The sequence below is a fragment of the Mytilus californianus genome, unplaced genomic scaffold (genome assembly GCF_021869535.1).
Source record: "Mytilus californianus isolate M0D057914Y unplaced genomic scaffold, xbMytCali1.0.p SCAF_6, whole genome shotgun sequence".
NCBI lineage: Eukaryota > Metazoa > Mollusca > Bivalvia > Mytilida > Mytilidae > Mytilus > Mytilus californianus.
This window is the reverse complement of record NW_026262712.1, coordinates 51,088,816-51,111,052: the sequence shown is the minus strand read 5'-3', so window position 1 is coordinate 51,111,052 and position 22,237 is coordinate 51,088,816. Positions and strand designations below refer to the sequence as shown.

Sequence of the window (22,237 nt, the reverse complement as noted above, 5' to 3'; positions counted from 1 at the left end):
CATATCATAGGGAACATGTGTACTAAGATTCAAGTTGATTGGACTTCAACTTCATCAAAAACTACCTTGACCAAAAACTTTAACCTGAAGCGGGACAGACGGATGAACGGACACACAGACCGAAAAACATAATGCCCCTAGGTGGGGCATAAAAATAAGATGATGAGATGTGATTGCCAGGGAGATAATTATTTACCTGAGACCAAAAGGACGAGGGTGTAAACTTGTATACTTTGTAATTCTTTGTCAAGTCAAGATATAGAAGGGTCATTGTTTGCCTTGTCTCGTCTTTGAGTGAATGTAAGGAAATGTGGATTACATGTCAAAGAAGCAATAATCAAAACTCTTATGTTATACATGGTATATTCAAAATGAAATGTGACAGCACTCCACATCCCATCAAAGAACCCCTGTTTGGGAGTAAAAAAATTAATGATAATGCAGTTTGTATCCAGTGTCCAAAATCGCTCTTTTTCTTTAAAATATTCAAGACAGAAACGCCAATACCCAACACCACACCACATTACAAATAGTTGTTATCATGGAACCATGAGATGTAAAACAACCATCCTGACAAAGATTTAGCTTCAATTACCCAATCCTCAACAATACCAAATTGTTTGTGACCTCTCACCTTTAAAACAATTATATTAGTTGCACTGTAACAACTGCTGACATAAATTAACACCTACATAAAAAGACAAAAAGACTCCACCCAAAACAAACCCACACTATAAATAATAGCCATTTAGTAGGGGGCCAAAGTTGGAACACTCCGGGTAATGATGAAGCTTACATGAGACAACAGTAAAACTGACAAGGAGATGGCTTCACTCCAATACTGGTATTTATCACCCATCAATAAACATATCACTCAATCTTGTCTACGTATACAAAACATAGATATGGTAACAATTATCATTAATAAACACCATCATCTCTCAGATGATCTTAACCTTTATACATCTCTATATACTCATTAAATCATTACTTTTTTTACACCTTTGGCCTTTTTTAAAGTAATTTTCAACACGCTTGCTGCAAAAGCAAAAGATTTAGAGCAAAAACTGTAAATAGATGATAAAAACATTTGTTTTTCATACACTTTCTTGCTGTGCAAAATAAATCAGTAGCAATAACAATTTGCAGTTTATTATAGAGAAGCCGAATAGATTATGTTCTTGCTTAGCCACAATCAAATAAACTTTCACCATGACAATAAGCAAAATAAGCTTAGCCTAACTTTGAACATCTGATATATGACAACCAAAAAATTATCTCTGATTAGCCTCAATGGGCATTATGTTTCAGAGCACAACATAACAACAATTAACTTAAATTAGACATATCCTGAAAAAATTAACCATACTAATTCATGCTCAAGAATAATGGCCCTCAAGTCATATTAACCAACATATTAGCTAAGCTTTGCCTAATCCTGAACACTGATACATCAAAAGCATTATATTCTTTCACAGGTTGGTAGAGTAACAAATACAGTTCCTCACTCTCTCTGCCAAATAGTTAACAAAAATTGCTTGCTTTATGTCATTTTTATTCAGTCAATGTTCACTTGAAGGTCCAAATACCTCTTGTTCATGAATAAGAGCATCTGCATATACTTGTGCCATATTAAAACTATTGCAATTTAGAAAGTTTCTGGCTGTCAAAATGCCACAACCTTTATTATATGTGCATTCTCTGTCGACACGTTTTAAAATTATGACATGGAATATGCTTAATGAACCTGCATCATACTATTCATGCATTGTGTACTGTAGATGAGTATTGAACCAAGGTCATACCTTTTGACTGGCAGTAAACATATCTTAAAAGGTTGACGGTTTCGTAAAGCAAACACTGTGATTGTAAAGTTTTGATGCATTTTCACAATCTGTTGGAAAGTATATGATCAAAGAGAAATTAGTTGGCTATTATTCTTTTTTCAGTTTGTGATATTTAAATGGTTTAGACTGTATCTTACAGCATAAATCATCCTTAATTTTCCAAAAGTACATCTCATTGACAAATTATCTCAGGGCTGATCGCTACAACTTAGCGCTATTCACTTGCAAAAGTACAAGGTTGTTGCATATGAGCATAACAACTGTACCAATTTTTTTTTGAACGAAAAATTATAATCGCACGTACTTTTAACATTTGACTTTTCTGCTTAATGTGAATTCTGTACAACCTAGGGATGCTTCATACCTGTATCATTCAACGATCCCCTAATTGTTTCTAGTGTTGATCAAACGATGATGTCAAAATGTGCGATGCATTAGATAAGAATTCTTCTGATTCCCTGTCAGTGCCTGGTGACATTTATTATGATGTTCAATAGGCTCGGTGGAATTTTCTTTTGGGGAAGCGGTGGTGATGAGGTAAGAGCTTATATACCTTTTAGTATGGATTCATTAATTTTCATGGATATCAGTTTTCATGGATTGAAGAAACTGATATATTCATGGATTCTTCAAAGTCTAAGTCAAAAGTATGTACCTTGTTGAACATTTAATTCAATGTTTACATATACCCTCTAAATCCACGAAAATTGGTATCCACCAAATAATGATGAATCCACAGTATTTAAAAAAAAAAAAAAAAAATTACTTCTAAGTAGCCTAAGACTTAAATTAAATAATAGAATCCCCTGAATGAACCTCAATTTAAATCCAACTGTTGAAGAAAGGACCTGTTACCATAATCTCCCTTGAATGAACCTCAATTTAAATCAAGGACCTGTTACCATAATCTCCCTTGAATGAACCTCAATTTAAAACCAACTGTTGAAGAAAGGACTTGCTACCATGATCTATGTTTCCCAGTCATAAACGAAAGCTGACCTTTAAATTGTATTTAGCAATTTGCATATCAATAATAATTGACTAAGTAAGACCAACTGTTGTCTTAATATAACATTACTTTGGTTTTTTTTTTTCTTATATTACCCCAATCAAGATACAATCTTAGAAAAATTATTCTAAAATAAGTTTACCAATAAGGATTGTCCAACAAAAAGTTGAAACAAAACACTGTCATTGAAATGCTCTTTTTTACAACCATGTCTCCCTATCTATAGAAAGTTGCATGATCTTAGGACTGGATCACACATTTATATAATAATTAAGACTTCTCTCTCAGACTCTTATACATCTGCTAATGATCTATAATGTTACAAAGTAAATCACATGGCAAGCCTTAAGGAACTAAAAATTAATTACTGAATACTTGTAAGATCTGCCAATTGTTTTATTGATCTTATGCTTTGCATGTATACATGTCTATCTATTTATACTTTTGACCTTAATGCAGGAAGGATCATACAGGGCATTTTTTGCCTTCCATTGCATGTTTGCATTTGATTTTCAAAAATAAAATGAACAATTTGAATTGTTTCCTTGAATATTTGTCTTTCAAACAGTTCTGTCTTAATGCCAAGAACACAGAAATGCTTTACTATCATTGTTTCACCTTAACTGGAAAGATATTTGAATAATATGAACTCAGCAAACCCTTAGTCAGGCCCCTCACCTGAATACCAACAATAATGAAAAAAGTATGCCTTGAATATTTACCTTACTAATTCCATTTTGACCAGTGTAACATATTCCAGATTTTTTACTTTCTCGGCCAAAACCATCATAGCATGTACGTCATACATCGAAGCAATGACGTTTGATATTATCTTAAGAGTATCAGAGATACATTGCTTAATGGTCAAGGGCTGTAGATCATTCCCACTTGACCACTGAGCCAATTGCCCTTATTACACTGCAACTCCTTTTGACCACTAAAGAACATACACTTAGTACATAACTTGTCAGTGGTGTTCTTATGTAATATCTGAAAGTTTTTTAGTTATTTGGAGAATTGTTTGTCAATGGCAGATCTTTTATTGTACCTGTTTAATTTATTCACAACTTTTATAGACTAAGGAAGGCTTCATGTACAGTATAAGCACCTATCTATTGTGGATAGCTTATGTTATGTCCTTGTTTTGTATACTATGCCGAGTCTAAATAAAGCTTATTTATAAGACTGTATGTAGGATGTCCTCTAGACATCTTTTGTTTATATTTGTTGTTGGGTTGAAGTCTCATTAACAAATTTTCACATTTTCTTTCATTTATATACTATTGGCACATGATTTCATACTTTTTTTTATGTCATTATAAGATCTCAAATTAGTACATTTTAGTTGTCTGACCTCTCCCAACACGAACAAGTTAATTATATTAAGAAAAACAGATCCCTTTTGGAAAAAATAAATTTGAAACAACCACAACCTGTGACAGATGTTGCTGTTCTATTTTGTTTTTAACATTTTAATTGCCATAGTAAGTCAAATATGAATTCATTCTGGACAATGCCATGGATATACAATACAGAAAATGACAATAGTGTACAAAAAACACATCTGTTCTCAAACAATATAGATATATGTCGGTATGCAACTGGATAGGTAAAATAATAAATTGATTAGCACTGATGAGATCTTGTCTGACAGAAGTAAGTCATGCTTATTGATACATAGTTTAAAAGATCAACATAAGGATCAGTCTTCTACAGCAAACACAGATCTGTTTACTGCCAAATTTCAAAAGGGAAATTGTGTTTACTACGAATATGCTCTGCTTGTATACAGGAATTTGTTTGAATTCTGACAATTCTTACAAAAATTACACCTGAAGGGTTGAACATATGGTTTAAAAGATATATATTGAAACCAAGCTTTTTGCTCCAATATCAATCTTTCAATAACTGCTGTGACCTTCATCTTTAACCTATCAATCCAAAAAATCAATAGGGTCTTATCCCCTTATCTTGTGGCATATCAATCCAAAAATCAATAGGGTCTTATCCCCTTATCTTGTGGCATATCAAACCAAACCAAGATTGATAGATATTTATGGTTCAAAAGATATCATTTTCAAATTAACTGTTACCATAATTTCAGTATATCAAAATCGTTTGTAACCATGATCTTTGACCTTGTAACCTTTGAGTCACCTGGGCTTTTCTTCATTCCATGGGGTATTATCAACCCATATTTTGGAAAAGATATTCATTATGGCTTACAAGATTTTATCAAGAAACCAAAATATTGACTTCTGGATACTCCAACAACCTGGAGCCAGAACAGCAATCATTATATAAATTTTGAACTTTGTTGTGAATCCACCCTGTGTAAACCTGATGAAAATCTAAGCATCATGATATAATTAAACGGAATATCTTTAAGTAGTTTACCTAGGTAAACAAACCATCTGTCTAATGCAAACAAAATCTGAAGTCATGAAATATCCAGTTTAGACAGGTTTTACCATATTACATAGTTTTTAACCATTACAGTCCTGTATCAGACCAGAAATCAATTGCTTCCAGCAGGGAACCAGAAGCTTTTTCAATGAATCTCCACAAATTTAATTTGCAATGTCATAAACTTCCTCTAGGTATTATTTAAAGTTATTATTGCAAGAAATATCTGCTATTTATTCTTAATGTATGGTAAACATTGAGCAGCTTGAAGCCTGACTTCCCAGATCAAATTGTATGGATATGTTACAACAAGGACTCCCACGAGGAGTGATTGGAATGATTTATACTTAGATATAGCTAAACTGATGTTGGTAAATCTTCTAGACAACATAGCAATAATTTACAACATTATTTACTATGGCTAGTTCAATTGTCCTGAGAATTGCATACTGTTCAGTGTTGCACGTACAATCTCAAAGTTAAGAAACATAGTTTCCATTTCCTTCAAAGAAAAAACTTACAGATCATGATGAGGTGGCCTTTGAACTACTTACTTAATACAAATATCACTTTCACATATCAATAACTATGTGCAATTCAGGTGACCAACAGGACTACTTTTAGTAATAATTTGGAAAGAAATAGACAATCTGGCAACAGATGCTAAATCAGGACATTTGTTTTTCCCTTTCACAGCTTACTTTTAGGTGTGAATTTGTGCTCATAGTTTGAAGTCCATACAGTGTCCAATAGTTGCTTACAAAAACATTCTTTGGTCTCTGGTGGGTAGTTGTCTCGTTAGCAATCATATCACATCTTATCTTTATAAAAACAATGACCATAACTCTGCATAAAATCATCAGACCGCAATAAAATTCGAACTTGATCTGTAACTTGTCATGATAAAACAATACATCAAATATCAAATCAATATCTTCAAGCATGAAGAAAAAAAGTGCAGAAAACTGATTTGCTGGACTGACAGACAGACAGACAGACAGAGTGCAAACCTAAAGTCCCCTTCGACTTTGTAGGTAGGGGACTAAAAAAAAGTTTAGAAAAAAAATGCAACAGAGTGATAATCTTACCTTTCTAACAGGTCCATACACTTCAAATTCTCTTCTTAATTTGGATTCACTGGTGTCAAAGTTCTGAAAAATACCAAACAAGTTTATTATTTCATGTAGATTGTACAAAATGTGTTCAGGCAATATAGCTTCAATTATCTTCAATCTCATTGAGTGCCCATTTTTCATTCAACAGGCAACTCTTTGCCTAATTTCATGGTTTACTGTTTAAAAAAAAAAAACCCAATCTCTTATGGCTTGAGAGAAGTTTGCCATATATGTATTCTAGTAATGATACAGAAGAAGATTGAATTTTATTGAAGTTGGGTACATGTTTTTTATTCTTTAAAGATTGCAAATGAGATTCAATGCAATTCAACTCATCTTCTTAGCATCATATGCTTTTTGATGCTTACAAAGGTTGTACAAATAACTTAAAAGCTGACATTTCAACTACTATGTACAATACAGCACAGGCAAATAGAGTCATCCCCACTCATCAAAAGTGGCCAAATTGAGGCCAAGAACCAAGATGGTCCTTGGTGTCCACCTTATAACCTTCAAATTTCTTTTCTTTCATCAAAAATATCAATAAAAACAAAACAAAAAGCAAAAGAACATGCAGCTCTATCATTGGTGTTCTTCATCTCAAAATCAGTGTAGCCTTCAACATGAAGCTAAAGCTGAAATCTCATGGCAAAATGAGAATGATCCTAGCACCTAGTAACATTCATATTTCATTTGAAAAGATGAAGAAGACTTGAAAATTTCTAATCATTTCTGTTATGAGTTTTCCCTGATAAAGATGACTAAAATGTGTCAATTTCACTTTCTCAAGACAATACAGAAATGTACGTGACATACTTCAACATACTCAAAACAATAGAAGAAACCTAATCCCTTGTGTCGTATAATTGTCTCGTCTACGATAAGCTTTAAACGAGACAATTCGAACACTTACAAAGAACGTTCACACATTTTTTTTTATAGAATTACCATTGTTTCCAATAACAACTGTTGAAATGGTTCAATATATTCTTCATTTACGGTAGAACCTAAAATCTTAACTGTGGAAAAGGATTATTGAAGATTAGCATGTCATTAGGTGACGTTTGCTATAACAGTCATGCTGGTATAGCTTTATCTCAGCTTAGCTATTTATTCAATAAAAAAATCATATATATACATCAGATTTGGAATGTGGAAAAGAGATTTTTTTTTGTAATCAAAGCAGTAAAGTAACCAGTCTGCACCGTTAGCCAATAGTCTGATGCCCCAGACTAGTAAAATTTTATTCGGACTAGTAAGTATTTGCAAAACATTGTTTGGACACAAAAGGAAAATGTGTCTTCGGACTAGTAGTTGGAAAGATTTTGGTGCAGACTGCGTAACCCCTTCATCATATGACTTTTAGTAGGCATATAAGTTGCTATAAATCATAATATTCTCCTATCTTGAATCTATATATTCCAAAATACTGCTCAAGTCGATATTTAAATTCAAACTAACTCAATTTGTTTAAACATTATCATTTATATCACTTTTTCCCCAATAATGTTTCCATAAAGTATATTTCTGCACCAATAAATTTGTATAAACTGTATATTAGCTACATTATACCAACCCAAAGGGATTTATTTTCACATTAGATACATTACAGATATCTCTTCCATCAAAAAAGTCTCAATAGAATTCCAAAAATTCTCTTGAAATGTTCATGACATTTAAACATAGAATGAATACTATCCATAATATTGAATATTGTCTCCATGTATTGTAACATGCAGAACTATCAATCATGTTTGGTACCAGTAAAATGCACTTATGTCAGGTACCAGTTTTTATCCTAGTAATTGGTTGGTCAACACAAATTTCTCAAAAATTCACTTCAGACTGAATATTGACAGTTTTTTTTGAAAGATGATGATGAATGGCCGTTTAAAGTCCAGTGACAAATTAAATGCATATTCAGGGAAGAAAGCATGTTAATGTTATATGAATATTAACCCTGCTTTCTACAAGCTGAGCCTGATTTTTAAAGTGCTAGTTTATGCAGGAAGACATGTCGTCCTACCCAGACACATTATTTGGACTCTAGGTCGACCAGTCTCTGTTTTCACTCCTAAATGCTGCCTGCTTAGCAGAGAATGAGCAAATGCCAATTTAAAGCCTTTGCTTTGGCCAGGCCAGACCCCTTTAAACCACCTCCTGCACTCAAGGCCAGCATCCTACGATGAGACCATCAAGACAGTAACAAGTTTTGAAGATTGATCATATTGTTATGCAAAGGGTATAATTTCTTAGTTCATAGAAATTCTAACTTGCGCTATAATTATGCCCCAGAAATTATGATTGACCTTTTCTGAAGTTACGAGTAAGGACTGAGTTTACAAACTAATCCTACTGAAAAAGGTATGCTTTATGTTCATACAAATTCTGCATTGGGTTATATATATATATGGGTTTCGAATATATTTAAGTCACTAATATGTTACCAACAATACTTTTTCCTGAAAGATATTGCAGTGCATTAAAGCTTTATTTCTCTCAGACAGATAATTCTGCAGTTCACTTTTGCAGTTTAATGAGCTCTATTAGTCTACACAGAATTAAAACAACAAGATTCAATCCATTAAATTCTAATGGTTAATGCAGTGTTCTCCCCAGATATTTTGGATAGCATCACATTTGGCGTAAAAAAAATAAACTGTATTTTTTTCAATGTCATTTGTCGCGTCGTGGTGATGCTCTATTTCCTTTATGGTATATATGTTTATATTGTTCAATTCATAACTGAGAATACAATTAAAATATAACCATGATAACAGTTGTTTCAGTTTATGTTTTCTATATTCATTTATAGTTATTGTACAGAATTATTGTTTTCCTCTTGGGCCATATAACAATATATGTGTGGTTCTAGGCTTCTAGCAGAGACATATAATACAATATATGTCTCTGGTTCTAGTTACCCTACCTACCCAACTAAATGAATGAGTGAATGGTTTATTATAGTGCAACCTTTATATATATACAATACTAAATATCAAGTAAAAAAAGAGAAAGTATCATATAGCAATAAAATTTCAATTAAAAAAAAATTTTCATGTCTAAAAATTCATTGTTTCATGGTACTCAATGAATTAGTCCCAGTTGTTTCTTTATATCAAGGTGATAGATATTTTTAACAAAGTTATCTAACAAATAGTCTGTTAATGCATAGTTTTCTCTTTTTGGTATATTTTTTCTGTCTGCTGTGCCATTTGTGCATCTGTAGTTATTATCGTAAAAATGCGGATTTTTGTCATATCCGGTCCGGTTCCGATCGGTAGTTTACACAAAAGTAGTCAATGGCGGCCGAAGAAAAATTAACGAAAATAAACAATGTTTGACAAGAGATTGGGAACGAATGTGACGCTTTTGATGTATTAAATGGATGAAACATAAACTTAAGCCAACTTATTTAGCCCAAAACCGATATGTTCGCTCTCGATTAACAAGTAGTACCGGCGGAAGAGAAAGAAAGTAATTTTATGAAAGTTGTAAAAATAAACGACCAAACCTCATTTTTAAAGAGAAAAATCGTTTGTATCTTTGAATTTCCGTAATGCAAAAGGTAGATTTCGAATTGTTGTATGATTACATTTTTTCCATGTCTTAATTTGCGATTGCAGACAGACCACGTGGTATTAATCATGTCACAAGTGTCAGCTTGGGGTATTCGTATCCAAACAGTTATCACCCAAAGGGCAATTAACACCTATTTAATCACTCTTAAATGCCTCAATTGTCCGATTTGAAGGGATTACACTTAAAGGTGATATAATTTTTATGATCATAGGCGGTAATTAGATGAAAGTTCAAAATTTAGGACATGGATTTACGATATAGAAACAAGAAAAATAGCATCCTCAAAATAATTATAGCGTCGCGGTACCGCGACGCTAAAACGGCCTGGGGAGAACACTGGTTAATGACTATGATTTGCTACAATCAATTATGTGATTGACTGTACTAAATCAATCTCTGTGCATCTACAACCACTACTTGACCATTATATATAATCACAAGGTGTAACAGATTGTATCATCAATAAGACACAACCATCATGTCACATTTAAGTTCCTTACATCATAACTGAGTAGAATGGCAGATACAGACAAGCCATTTTAAATTTTAAGGTTTCTTTGAGGGTAAATATAGCTAGGAAACCATAAAAAAGTTGAAACAATAAGGTTTGCAAATGTCTACAGATGTGGGTGTAAGTTAATACATTTTAGTCAAGAATAAAATACAATAGGAAAATAAAAGGTTAAGGTTGGCGTATAATAAACTTATATTAGTTACAATACTTTGAACAAGGCAAGAAATTGATGTTTCATATACATGAGGTACCACGTGATGAATCTACTATCTATATACATGGGGATCTGAAAAAGGGGGGAGGGTGTCTTCATTTCAGTGATTTTTTATTCTATTCTGAACTCAATCAATACCCTCATACATCTGTTTTAAAATCATATTTTTCTTAACTTCTGACAAGATAAAGATGTTTTCCATATGAAGTAGGAGACTGTTCATTCTTGAAGACATTATTTTCCACTCACTATGCTCACTGTATTGACTGAGGACTTATTGATTGATTGAATGATTGTTGGTTGCATAACCTCCAGTGGCAAATATTTCATGCATGTTCAGGACGAGAACAAATTAAACATTATTACAATAGGTAGGTCCTGTAATAGAGGCGGTCAGGGATGAAGGTCGGGTAAATTTGGACTGCCACAGGAAAATGAGGGTATATTGAATAGGGACAGAAATTTAGCCTTGAAACACTGGCCACCTACGGACCCCTCAATGAGTTGTAGCAAGGGTTCTTAACGTGCAAAGAGCGTGGCACTCTTTACACAAGGCCTCAGATTTAACGTCCTCATTCTAACCAGACGTGGCTACAAACTTGTACATCCGTCACAGCCAAAAGGACACCCCACTTTAGCAAGGATTTTTACTGCAGGTCGGTGACCAATGGTGACCATATTTCTATTCCCCAGTCATCCTTGGGGGTAAAAGACTATTGAAGGAATAATAATAATTCAACTTAGATTTATGTATACAAACTTTACCCTCTTCAAAATACTTGAGTAAAACCTATATTTAAGAAGGAAAATAATTTTTTCACAGTTTACCATAAACCTCTTTGATCCAACAATCACAAATGTACTCCATAAAAAAAAGGCTCATAATTTTATGATTAACACAAAATAATTAACTAATACACGAGGCAAAAAACGTTTTCACCAATTTAATTATTATATTCTACCTTGCCAATTAACACAATATTTCCTGGTCAAAATCAATCCTAATGCCATTGTTTGTCCACTATTAAACAATAAAAAGCCATTAATATTTAAGTATTTGTTTCTCTTGCCCCAATCCCCCTATAGACTTTCAGGATATGGTATATTTCCTACTCATCTTTGATCTCAGCACCAGTAAACTGATACCTTCCATGTCAATTATACTAATGTTATTATTTCTGCAACTGCTCTATAATTACAATATAAGAACAGATTGTTTGATCAGAGAATTATGACCGATTAATCAATAATTAGAATTGTTTACACTGGTCATTTGTCCAAGTCAATTAATTTAGCAGAACTAATTAGAAGGGAAACAGTTCCCATGACCACCCTCACAAATTAACAAGATTATAGAAGTGAAAATTAACATATGCCAGTAAACATATGAAACAAATTGATAACTGAAAACCTTCTCCTAAAGTGTACTTCAAAAAAAGTTCTGTGGACTAGTGAAAATCATGATTACTGGGAGAAATGTGATTCCAAGAACAACAAAAGCTTAGAAAAAGACAAGATCTAAGATGGCAAAGAAAGAGGGATAGCAATTTCATTTTAATACAAGGAAGGAATGATCCAGGGATTTGTATCACGTTGGAATTTTCTATTACGATAATGACTTGACTAGAATCGTCACCTTTTAATCCTATGGAAAGGTTCTGAACCATTAGATTTTAGATCTTTTGAAACAGTTGAAAAATGTGACTGAAATCTCAAGCTTACAAAAAAGGATGCTATTGATACTGAAATATATAGAACCGCAGGAAAAAAAGTGGAAGTGTTATTAAAAGTGATGAAATAAAATATAAAATTATTGACATTTTATATTGTCAAAATTTAAATGCAACTTCATTATTCATGATTTAGATGCCATCAAAACAATGTGTTCTGATGGATTAATGGAATCAATGACGGCTATAAATATTATGGAATTTTAATCATCAAACGACTTACAGGAGGAGTAATTCTACTAAATAAGTGCAGTAAATTGACAATTCTCTATCACATGATACAATTCTGGCAGTAAAAATTGCTACAAAGTTACGATCTAAAAGGAGTAAACAATTGAATACATGTAAACCTCCATGTGTGTTCAGCGCAGGACGATTCCTAAACAAATATACCTTGTCTCACAGTTTTGATACCCTTTGGTAAACATTTTATAGAAATTGATTATTGAGGAATTATACAGAAATTGTCTGAATCTGACCATTTAACATATGGAGGTTTTTTTATACATAATTTAATAGGTTGACAATTAAATAAAAATAGCTTCCTAATTGGTGATACTTTTTATGGATAATACAACAAGTACATGCAGTGAAAAATAAGACCTTAAGGGCATAATAACTGATTAGGTTACTGTTTTAATCACTATTATAAACTCTTGCAACATAATCACATATGTCATATTGAGAAAGAGATTATGCCGTCAATCAATTGTGAAATTTACTTCATTGGAAATATATGACAAAAATGTCAATTTCATAATTTTCCATACAGATTGGATTTTTTAAAATCAGTGCAAAGTACAAGAAATAGACCAGAAACAGATTCTTATTTAAAATTGGATATCAGCAATATGTGACAAGAAATATGACATGATTCACAAAACTGATGTCAATGGCGAATTGCAGCAATCAATGGGTTCACTTGCTGTTATGGAAATAGATTTTGTAATAATCTATTGAGTGATTAGTGAAATTAACACTGGACACTTAAAAAGGACAGGAAACTAACATTTTACATTTAAGGTTGATACATGGTTGTCGAGATGTTTTCTTTTTCAACAGGAACAGGGGTATGTTTTTTTGCTACCATATTTTTCAATTTTCTTTTAAAAAGTATTTAAAGTAAAAATTGAATGGATTAAATAAATACTTTTGTTAAATTCGGGAATGTGTATGGTGTCATGGTAGACTACACTGTTCAAATTCCTACAGTCTTTGCCAAAACATTTATAACTACTAGGTTAAAAGCTCATTCCAGGATATACTTCTGTATCCCTTTTGAAAGGTTCACTGACCAAACCAATACTAGTTACAGGCTTAATGCTAGTGGTTATTGTAACAGACTGGCCCCATCATGCCTATAGGATTGTGTTTATTAACTTGAACCTATATATATATATTATAATAATCTTGACCATAACTGCCTCAATTTGAACAACCGATTATTATCACCTCTCTTTTTTTGTCTTCCACCTATAAATAATCTCTACCAACACAGCCTTTCAAGTTTACTAAACAGTCATGAACACCAAATGACTCATAATTCTTTCCTTGCCTTGGGCCTATTAATAATCTCTAACACTGAGGTCTACTGAACAGTCAAACCCCAAATAATTCTTTTTTTTCCCTTAATTGGTCTTAAAAATAAGCTTGACTAATTCTACCAACCAAGGTTGAGTGAACAGTCATACTCTTTCAGTGGTTCTTTTCTTTGACCAGCATATAATCTCTACTATGCTGCCCATCAAGGTTGACTGAACAGTCATTCCAGCCAAGTGATTCTTTTGACTTATAAACCTATGAAATTCTCTACAAATGCTACCTAAAAGGTAACAACTTAATTTGTCATACCTGCAAAGTGATTTTCTTGGCTTGTACTTAATAACCTTTAACAACATAGTCATACCTATGAAAAGATTCTTTTTTTAGCTTGAACTCATAGACAATCTCAACCTATGCTTAACTTATGAAGTTTGAATAAACAGTCATATTTTTTTTGGCTTACATAATAATAACCATTACTGGATAGGCTGAACTGTCAAATTTATTTTTCTGAGGGTTTCACCAACAATCCCCACCAACAATATACCATTATATCTTGGTTAATTAATCATAGAGCATTTAGATGTTAAAACAAGTAGAAGTACAAAACAGATTTTAGAGCATCTGTGGGGGAAAACTGAGTCAGATAAGTAAGGTAAACAGGGGACAAGACCGCATGCATTTTCCCCTGTATGTAGAGAATAGTTTATATTATATACAATATTGATCTCAAACAATTAGGACATGGAGATGTAACCCTCATTGTTTGGATGCCTATAAAAAAAATCTTGGCCTTGTTTAAATTGTTTTCACACTTGACTTATGAGACCTTATTATGTTGTGAGCCTATGCGGGCCACTGAAGATCATGTAGTGAGGTCCAGCTGTTTTTACTCCAAATATCTAAGATGCTTCCTTCTGTACATTTTTTTTTTCTTTCCCTGTATTTAAGATATTGTCTCATGTTCAAAGATCCCATTTACTCTGGATTTATTTTTATTCGTGGGATACCAATTTTTTCTTGGATTTCGAGGGTACAGTTGAACCACAAGTCAAATATTTAACAAAGAACAAATTTTCTATAGGCTTGTGTACAGACTTTTGTAAAACCAGGAAGTCAAATATCCACAGTATCTTCTGTTTTATTAGTACATTTAATTCAGTTATTCTATATACCAGTCATAAAGTCTTCATTACAAACTTGTATCAAAGATCCTCCCTTTCAACTTATCATAGTGTAATCCCATGTTTTTTTTTAGCCGCTGATGAAACATTTGTTTTTTTTATGTGAGGATTAGTCAGATTGTATATATACATCATTGTATACATTTTGTACACTTAACAGCTGGTCTGGGCAATGTTATAAACACAATCTAATAGAGAACAGTTGCCCTGTATAAACACAATAGAAGGATGAGTCTGAAGTACTTGAATTCAGTCTGGTTCTAATACCTCATATTGTTTAAATCATGACTTTGTTAGCTGCTATCTTGTAGCAATCTTTGCATTATACAACTTCATCAATGATTAATACAAGTTCTCAAAACAAACAATGATTTACTGTAAAAAAAGTTACTTTTGAAACATTCATTTTTCGCTGTTTTATTAGTCATAGCATGGACTCAAGTGTTTATTTTGCAGTTTTAGATACTGTGAATTCAGAAATTAATGAGTGCATTTATCATTGCTAACCCCAAGCAAGTACGTGAAATCTAAATTATGCAGTTGTAAACATTTTTTGAAGGAAAATTACTACTGAAACTATAAATGGGAGTTATAATTATTGCAAACCTGAATTTTGCTCTTGCTCCTTAAGCCAAGTGCTTGGCGCAAAAGCAGCACTTTCCCTTTCCATCTTCAATTAGAAAAATTAAAGCTAAAAGTGAAATTCCTTAAAACAGGAAGGCAATTGAAGCTTAAAACATTTTTATCTCTTGCTCTTTTCATGCATCTAATTCTATTTAATAGATGCAATCAATGTGATACAACCAATTAAAATTAAGCAAAATTCAAATCAATACAAAACAGTGCATTTCTATAGAATATCCTGTAGAATTATATGGAATGAAGCAATAAAACAGGTCTGCTAAAACACTAAAACATTAGAATCAAATTCCATTTTCTTTGTAAAAATATCCAACCACAGTTACTTTAGCTTAAAGCCGAATAACCTCAGAAAATGAATACCTAACAAGAGAGTATAATGAATATTTACAAGATTTCAACATCAAAACCTTCCGCTGTAACTTATTCATACAATCATCTAAATATTTCTCCTGAGGAAATAGTGTTAAATGAAACCATACTTAATGAAATTTTTCATCTGCTTCAATAATGTACAACACTCAGGATTTGATACTTCTGACTTAAGTCAAAGCAAAATACTTCTATTAATAATTGAGAGAATAATGTAGATTTTGACCTGACTTTGTCTTTGTCATATTAACAATTCTATAATCCTGTCTAGGATTAACTACGGTACTCAGGACACAAGTCAGTGATTTCAGCCTACATTACTTGATAGAAGTCATAGATGTTGAGAAGATCAAAAGTTTTCTAAAAGTAAAATTGTAGTATCCTAATTGGAACAGCAAAACATCTCCAGTTATATTTAACAAATACAATCACAGGCCAGAAACCCCTTAATGAAACCTTCAGCCAACAGTATTAATGGGGTCCCATCTTACAAATGTATCTGTTGATTATATAACCTGGCCATATATTAAAAATATTATTTTGAAAATGCATTTTATAAACAAAGAAATACTATCAATAGAATATATTGACAGTGTATGCAGTTCTTGATTAAAGTTCAATACCAACCTATTTCTGTGCTTGATTTAAAATTCATTGGTTTTTTAAATGCTTTGAGAGGATTGGTATTTACTTGACTAGCTCCAATTATTCAACAGTTCGATGAAGTCTACACACGAAAATAAAATTATATCAAACCTAATTGTGCTAATGGCCCAAAATAGTTCGGTAAATCGAATTGTCATAATTTTTTCCCTGTGGTAATGAAAGTAGATGTATCTTTGAAAATCATATTTTCCAATCTAATTTTGCTCAGGCTTTTTATCCATCATTATCATTAAACTTCATTCTTCTAGACTTGGCGACATCAATCACCCATAATGAGGTACAGAGAATGACAAATTCATTTAGGAATATCATTTTTTCTTTGTCCGACTTTAGTTATAAAATTAAGTGACTATATTTATTCTTAAAACAAGAATGTGTCCATAGTACATGGATGCCCCACTCCCACTATCATTTTCTATGTTCAGTGGACCGTGAAATTAGGGTCAAAACTCTAATTTGGCATTAAAATTAGAAAGATCATATCATAGGGAACATGTGTACTAAGTTTCAAGTTGATTGGACTTCAACTTCATCAAAAACTACCTTGACCAAAAAATTTAACCTGAAGCGGGACAGAGGGATGGACGGACGAACGGACCAAGGAACGAACGGACGCACAGACTGAAAAACATAATGACCCTTTACTATCGTACATGGGGCATAAAAATACTGGACCTTTGCAAAGACGTGAATATGATTCCGAACTCAAGTCCAGGGTATTTGGACTTTCAGTATACCAATTATATATTTCATATCAGGACAAACTACTTAGTAATTGCAAATTTTTTCAACAGACCCTAATTTATAATAAACAACCAATTGGTATAAACATCTACGACAGCAAGCCATATATGCTTTAATTTTTGTTTGTTTGAAGATTTGTAATTCAGCAAATTCTACAGCAAAATATACAAGTATGTTTGAAGATTAGTGAAGAACAGATGATAATTTTACATCTTCAATGAATTCAAATTAGCTCAATCCTGGAGATGTTCAAACAAATCTTGAAGGCTATCACTTCTAAATGTATTTTAAAGATAAAATCAAATTATTTTATCTTTTCACTAGTGATAATTTCATTATGCAAAAGATAAAGGAAGAAATCTTCTTGTTCAATTAGCTGTTAGTAGGAAATTCAGTCCATGCAATGTAGTACAATTTTGCCTGTGTTAGAGAATGTTCAATATAATTTTTTGAGAAGAGGTTTTAACAATTGCTAGAGACAATTATTTCTTACACAACTATTCATAACTGCTGTAGCACACATCTGTAAAGCTACAATATAACTGTTGTATTGGATTCGCCACCTGAGATGAACACAACAAAATCTCTTTCTTATACCTTACAATCTATGTCAGACTATTATTCCAACAGTCATGTTCAGCTTGAAAAAATGAGTACATTTAAGGTACTGTTTAAAATGCAATGGAGATATTCATTTTAAAGGCCTATCATTTATTTCAATGAGCAATTGTTGTATACACAAGGATCTGTTACAAAAATGTACATATTTTGTAAAACCTAGGATGTCATTGTCACTGATTGAGGCAAGTGCACTACATATTTTGTATAACCTAGGATGTCATTGTCACTGATAGAGGCAAGTGCACCGAGTTCTCTACAGTATAAAAAGTAAAATAACAAAAATACTGAACTCCAAGGAAAATTCAATACAGAAAGTCCCATTTTAAATGGCAAAATCAAAAGCTCCAACACATCAAACGAATGGAAAACAACTGTCATATTCCCTACTTGGTACAGGCGTTTCCTTATGTAGAAAATGGTGGATTAAACCTGCATATTTCTTAAATTCAAATAAACCCATTATTTTTTTTTCTTCAAAAATGGACCTGACTTCTTATATAACAGGTTGATCCTTAAAAACATATTGATTTAATCATTATGATTCCGACTTCTAATTAATCTTCCAAAAATAACAACTTTATATTCTGTCTATAATGAGGTAATAGAAGAATGATAGTCGCAAGAATCACAATTTGCAAGTCAAAAGATTTAATTTAAAGCTGTATTTTTTCCAGAAATAGAACTAGGTTGTGTATGAAATATATTCTACATAAAGACCCACATCATTTGTAATCATTAGGATAGACGAGCAATATTTCATATCATACAAGGGTATTTTTTATCAGTAAAACAGCCACTGAATTACGTCAGCAACTCTATAAACAATGTAAGATAAGTGCTAAACCATGACAGCAAACAGAATAGATGGTTTATGATGAAGATGAATATCATTATTTATTAAGATGTCATGAGAATAGATCATTTCAAAGTTAATATTGCATAATACAGAGAAAAAGTGTAGTACAAATGTACTTTAACTTAAAGAGTACAAGTTTTTGGGGTTATGATTACATTTGTTGTTTTGAATGGGCAGGTGGCAATAAACATCAAATTTGAATTCTAAAATTTAAAGGTTCATCTTTGTGAATGAAAGGTCACAGACCTTGATCTTGCCAAAGTTTGAACGTTGGTTTCTTTCGGTATGCTCTGTGCAATTTGGTCCTGCCTCAGTTTTTACCCCAGTTTCATGAAGAATAGTATTGTCAGTATATGCTGTAAAATTTCCCAGGTACTGTTTATTATGAATGAATCTGACTGATATTGCTTTATCAGCGACAGTACCAGTACTACTTTTTGTTTTATTATTATGTTAACCTTGCTCACAGAATTAAATCTGGCAAGTATAAGAAAGACACCATTTATTAAGTAATAAATTGAAAACTTCAAACAAATTCATTATTCTTAAAATTTGTATGATATTTTCAATAAATGATTTACTGCTAATTATTCAAAAGACAACTTCGTTGAATTATTAAAAAATATTGAAAACTGAGCTAAGATGATATTTGTATGATAATTTGTCAGCCATACGGAACAATGTTCTTTCCAGCTCTCCTCTGGGACATTCTACCCTACGTCATTTAGATTAGTAGTTATCAAATATTTATTGTGCAATAAAATCTACCCAATAAAATGATCCCAAGGGACGAGGTACTAATCCATTATATTGGCAATATATATATACCTGTACGATTATGTCATAATTATTTTGACGATAATGTAATTGGCCTAGAAAATAATAACTAAAAGTTCAGAAATCCTTCTCTTGGGGTTGAAAAAAGTTCTTTTTTTAACAGTCACACAATATTTATCAGTTATAATAGCACACAAATGGTAGTTTTTTTTTCTGTAGCACATTGTATGACACAATTTTTACATGTGTAGTACAGTAAAATTCATACTGGATACCTAACACACTCAGTAAGGGATCTAGGATAGGGCGTCGTGTACGGCGACCCCCCTACCCCCCCCTTTTTTTCCCCCTCTCTATGCTCAACAGTATCTTCTACCTTTTTAAGAATTTTCCCAACTAACTCTCAATCACCCTATCAGCACAGAGAGGCTTTGGAAAATCAATTACCTTTAAGCTCTAAAGTCCATTGTTCATATCCCAAAATAAAAATAAAGTTACTTAAAAGGTAATATTTCCATTGTTTAAGAGTTTAAGACACAGTCTGCACCAAAATCTTTTCCAACAACTAGTCCGATCACCAATATTCCAACAATTTTCTTATATAGATATAAGAAGATGTGGTATGAGTGCCAATGAGACAACTCTCCATCCAAGTCACAATTTGTAAAAGTAAACCATTATAGGTCAAAGTACAGCCTTCAACACAGAGCCTTGGCTCACACTGAACATGTCTTTAAGCAAATATTTGCAAATAGTTACTAGTCCAAATAAAATTTGTCTAGTCTGGGGCATCAGACTGAAGACATTGTTGGCCTTTTTGTGTATTAATTCAAAGGAGTTAGTGATTGTGTGGGGCATCGGACTAGTGGCTAATGGTGCAGACTGACGACATTGTTGGCCTTTTTGTGTATTAATTCAAAGGAGTTAGTGATTGTGTGGGGCATTGGACTAGTGGCTAATGGTGCAGACTGACGACATTGTTGGCCTTTTGGTGTATTAATTCAAAGGAGTTAGTGATTGCGTGGGGCATTGGACTAGTGGCTAATGGTGCAGACTGAAGACATTGTTGGCCTTTTGGTGTATTAATTCAAAGGAGTTAGTGATTGTGTGGGGCATTGGACTAGTGGCTAATGGTGCAGACTGAAGACATTGTTGGCCTTTTGGTGTATTAATTAAAAGGAGTTAGTGATTGTGTGGGGCATTGGACTAGTGGCTAATGGTGCAGACTGACGACATTGTTGGCCTTTTTGTGTATTAATTCAAAGGAGTTAGTGATTGTGTGGGGCATCGGACTAGTGGCTAATGGTGCAGACTGAAGACATTGTTGGCCTTTTTGTGTATTAATTCAAAGGAGTTAGTGATTGTGTGGGGCATTGGACTAGTGGCTAATGGTGCAGACTGACGACATTGTTGCCCTTTTTGTGTATTAATTCAAAGGAGTTAGTGATTGTGTGGGGCATTGGACTAGTGGCTAATGGTGCAGACTGAAGACATTGTTGGCCTTTTGGTGTATTAATTAAAAGGAGTTAGTGATTGTGTGGGGCATTGGACTAGTGGCTAATGGTGCAGACTGACGACATTGTTGGCCTTTTTGTGTATTAATTCAAAGGAGTTAGTGATTGTGTGGGGCATCGGACTAGTGGCTAATGGTGCAGACTGAAGACATTGTTGGCCTTTTTGTGTATTAATTCAAAGGAGTTAGTGATTGTGTGGGGCATTGGACTAGTGGCTAATGGTGCAGACTGACGACATTGTTGCCCTTTTTGTGTATTAATTCAAAGGAGTTAGTGATTGTGTGACTTGTTTAACCAATAAATGAACCTTCGAAGTTTGTGTTAATGGCACATCTCTTTAAGTTTACATCTTTTCTAGATTAATATACGAAAAAATGCATACTTGTTGACAATTTAAAGTTCTGTAAGTTATGAATGACTGATAAAACATCTTTAAAATCAAAGGAAGCTATCCTTCATGGAACCTACCATTGTGCCAAAATTTTGTAAGAATTAGGGAAAGCATACTTAGTCATCGAGTAACATGCTCAGAAAGACATTCTTTTTAAAACAATGGTTGCCTTTTGTGAGGCAAAAGGAAACCATCACAAACACATTTAGATTAAATGTGCTTTTAATGAAAAATATCCTATTGAATAATAGCATAATTGCATTAGATATAGTGAAGTTTTAATTTCTGCTATCAATAATTAATAATCCATCATTGATTCTTAAACAAACACTGTTGGATCATTTACAAATACCTCATACTCCGCTCCAATTTCGTAGAACAATAAACAAACTATGTTAAGTACCTTTTCTTAATTAAACTATAAATAGAAAGATTGATTTCCCATCCTTTTAGGGTCAAAATCCTGTCATAAGCAATCTCCATAATGAAAGGACACTGGCTGAAACCATATATG

The 22,237-nt window shown here is 32.8% G+C and overlaps 1 protein-coding gene across 1 annotated transcript in view; it reads right to left on the bottom strand.

Moving 5' to 3' along the window:
* LOC127704429 (U1 small nuclear ribonucleoprotein 70 kDa-like) overlaps positions 1-22,237 on the bottom strand; it is an 86,116-nt gene that overhangs the window by 23,208 nt on the left and 40,671 nt on the right. Inside the window, exon 5 of the mRNA XM_052208471.1 lies at positions 6,351-6,413. Within this exon, the coding sequence (XP_052064431.1) occupies positions 6,351-6,413 (63 nt within the window). The remainder of the gene's footprint in view (positions 1-6,350; positions 6,414-22,237) is intronic.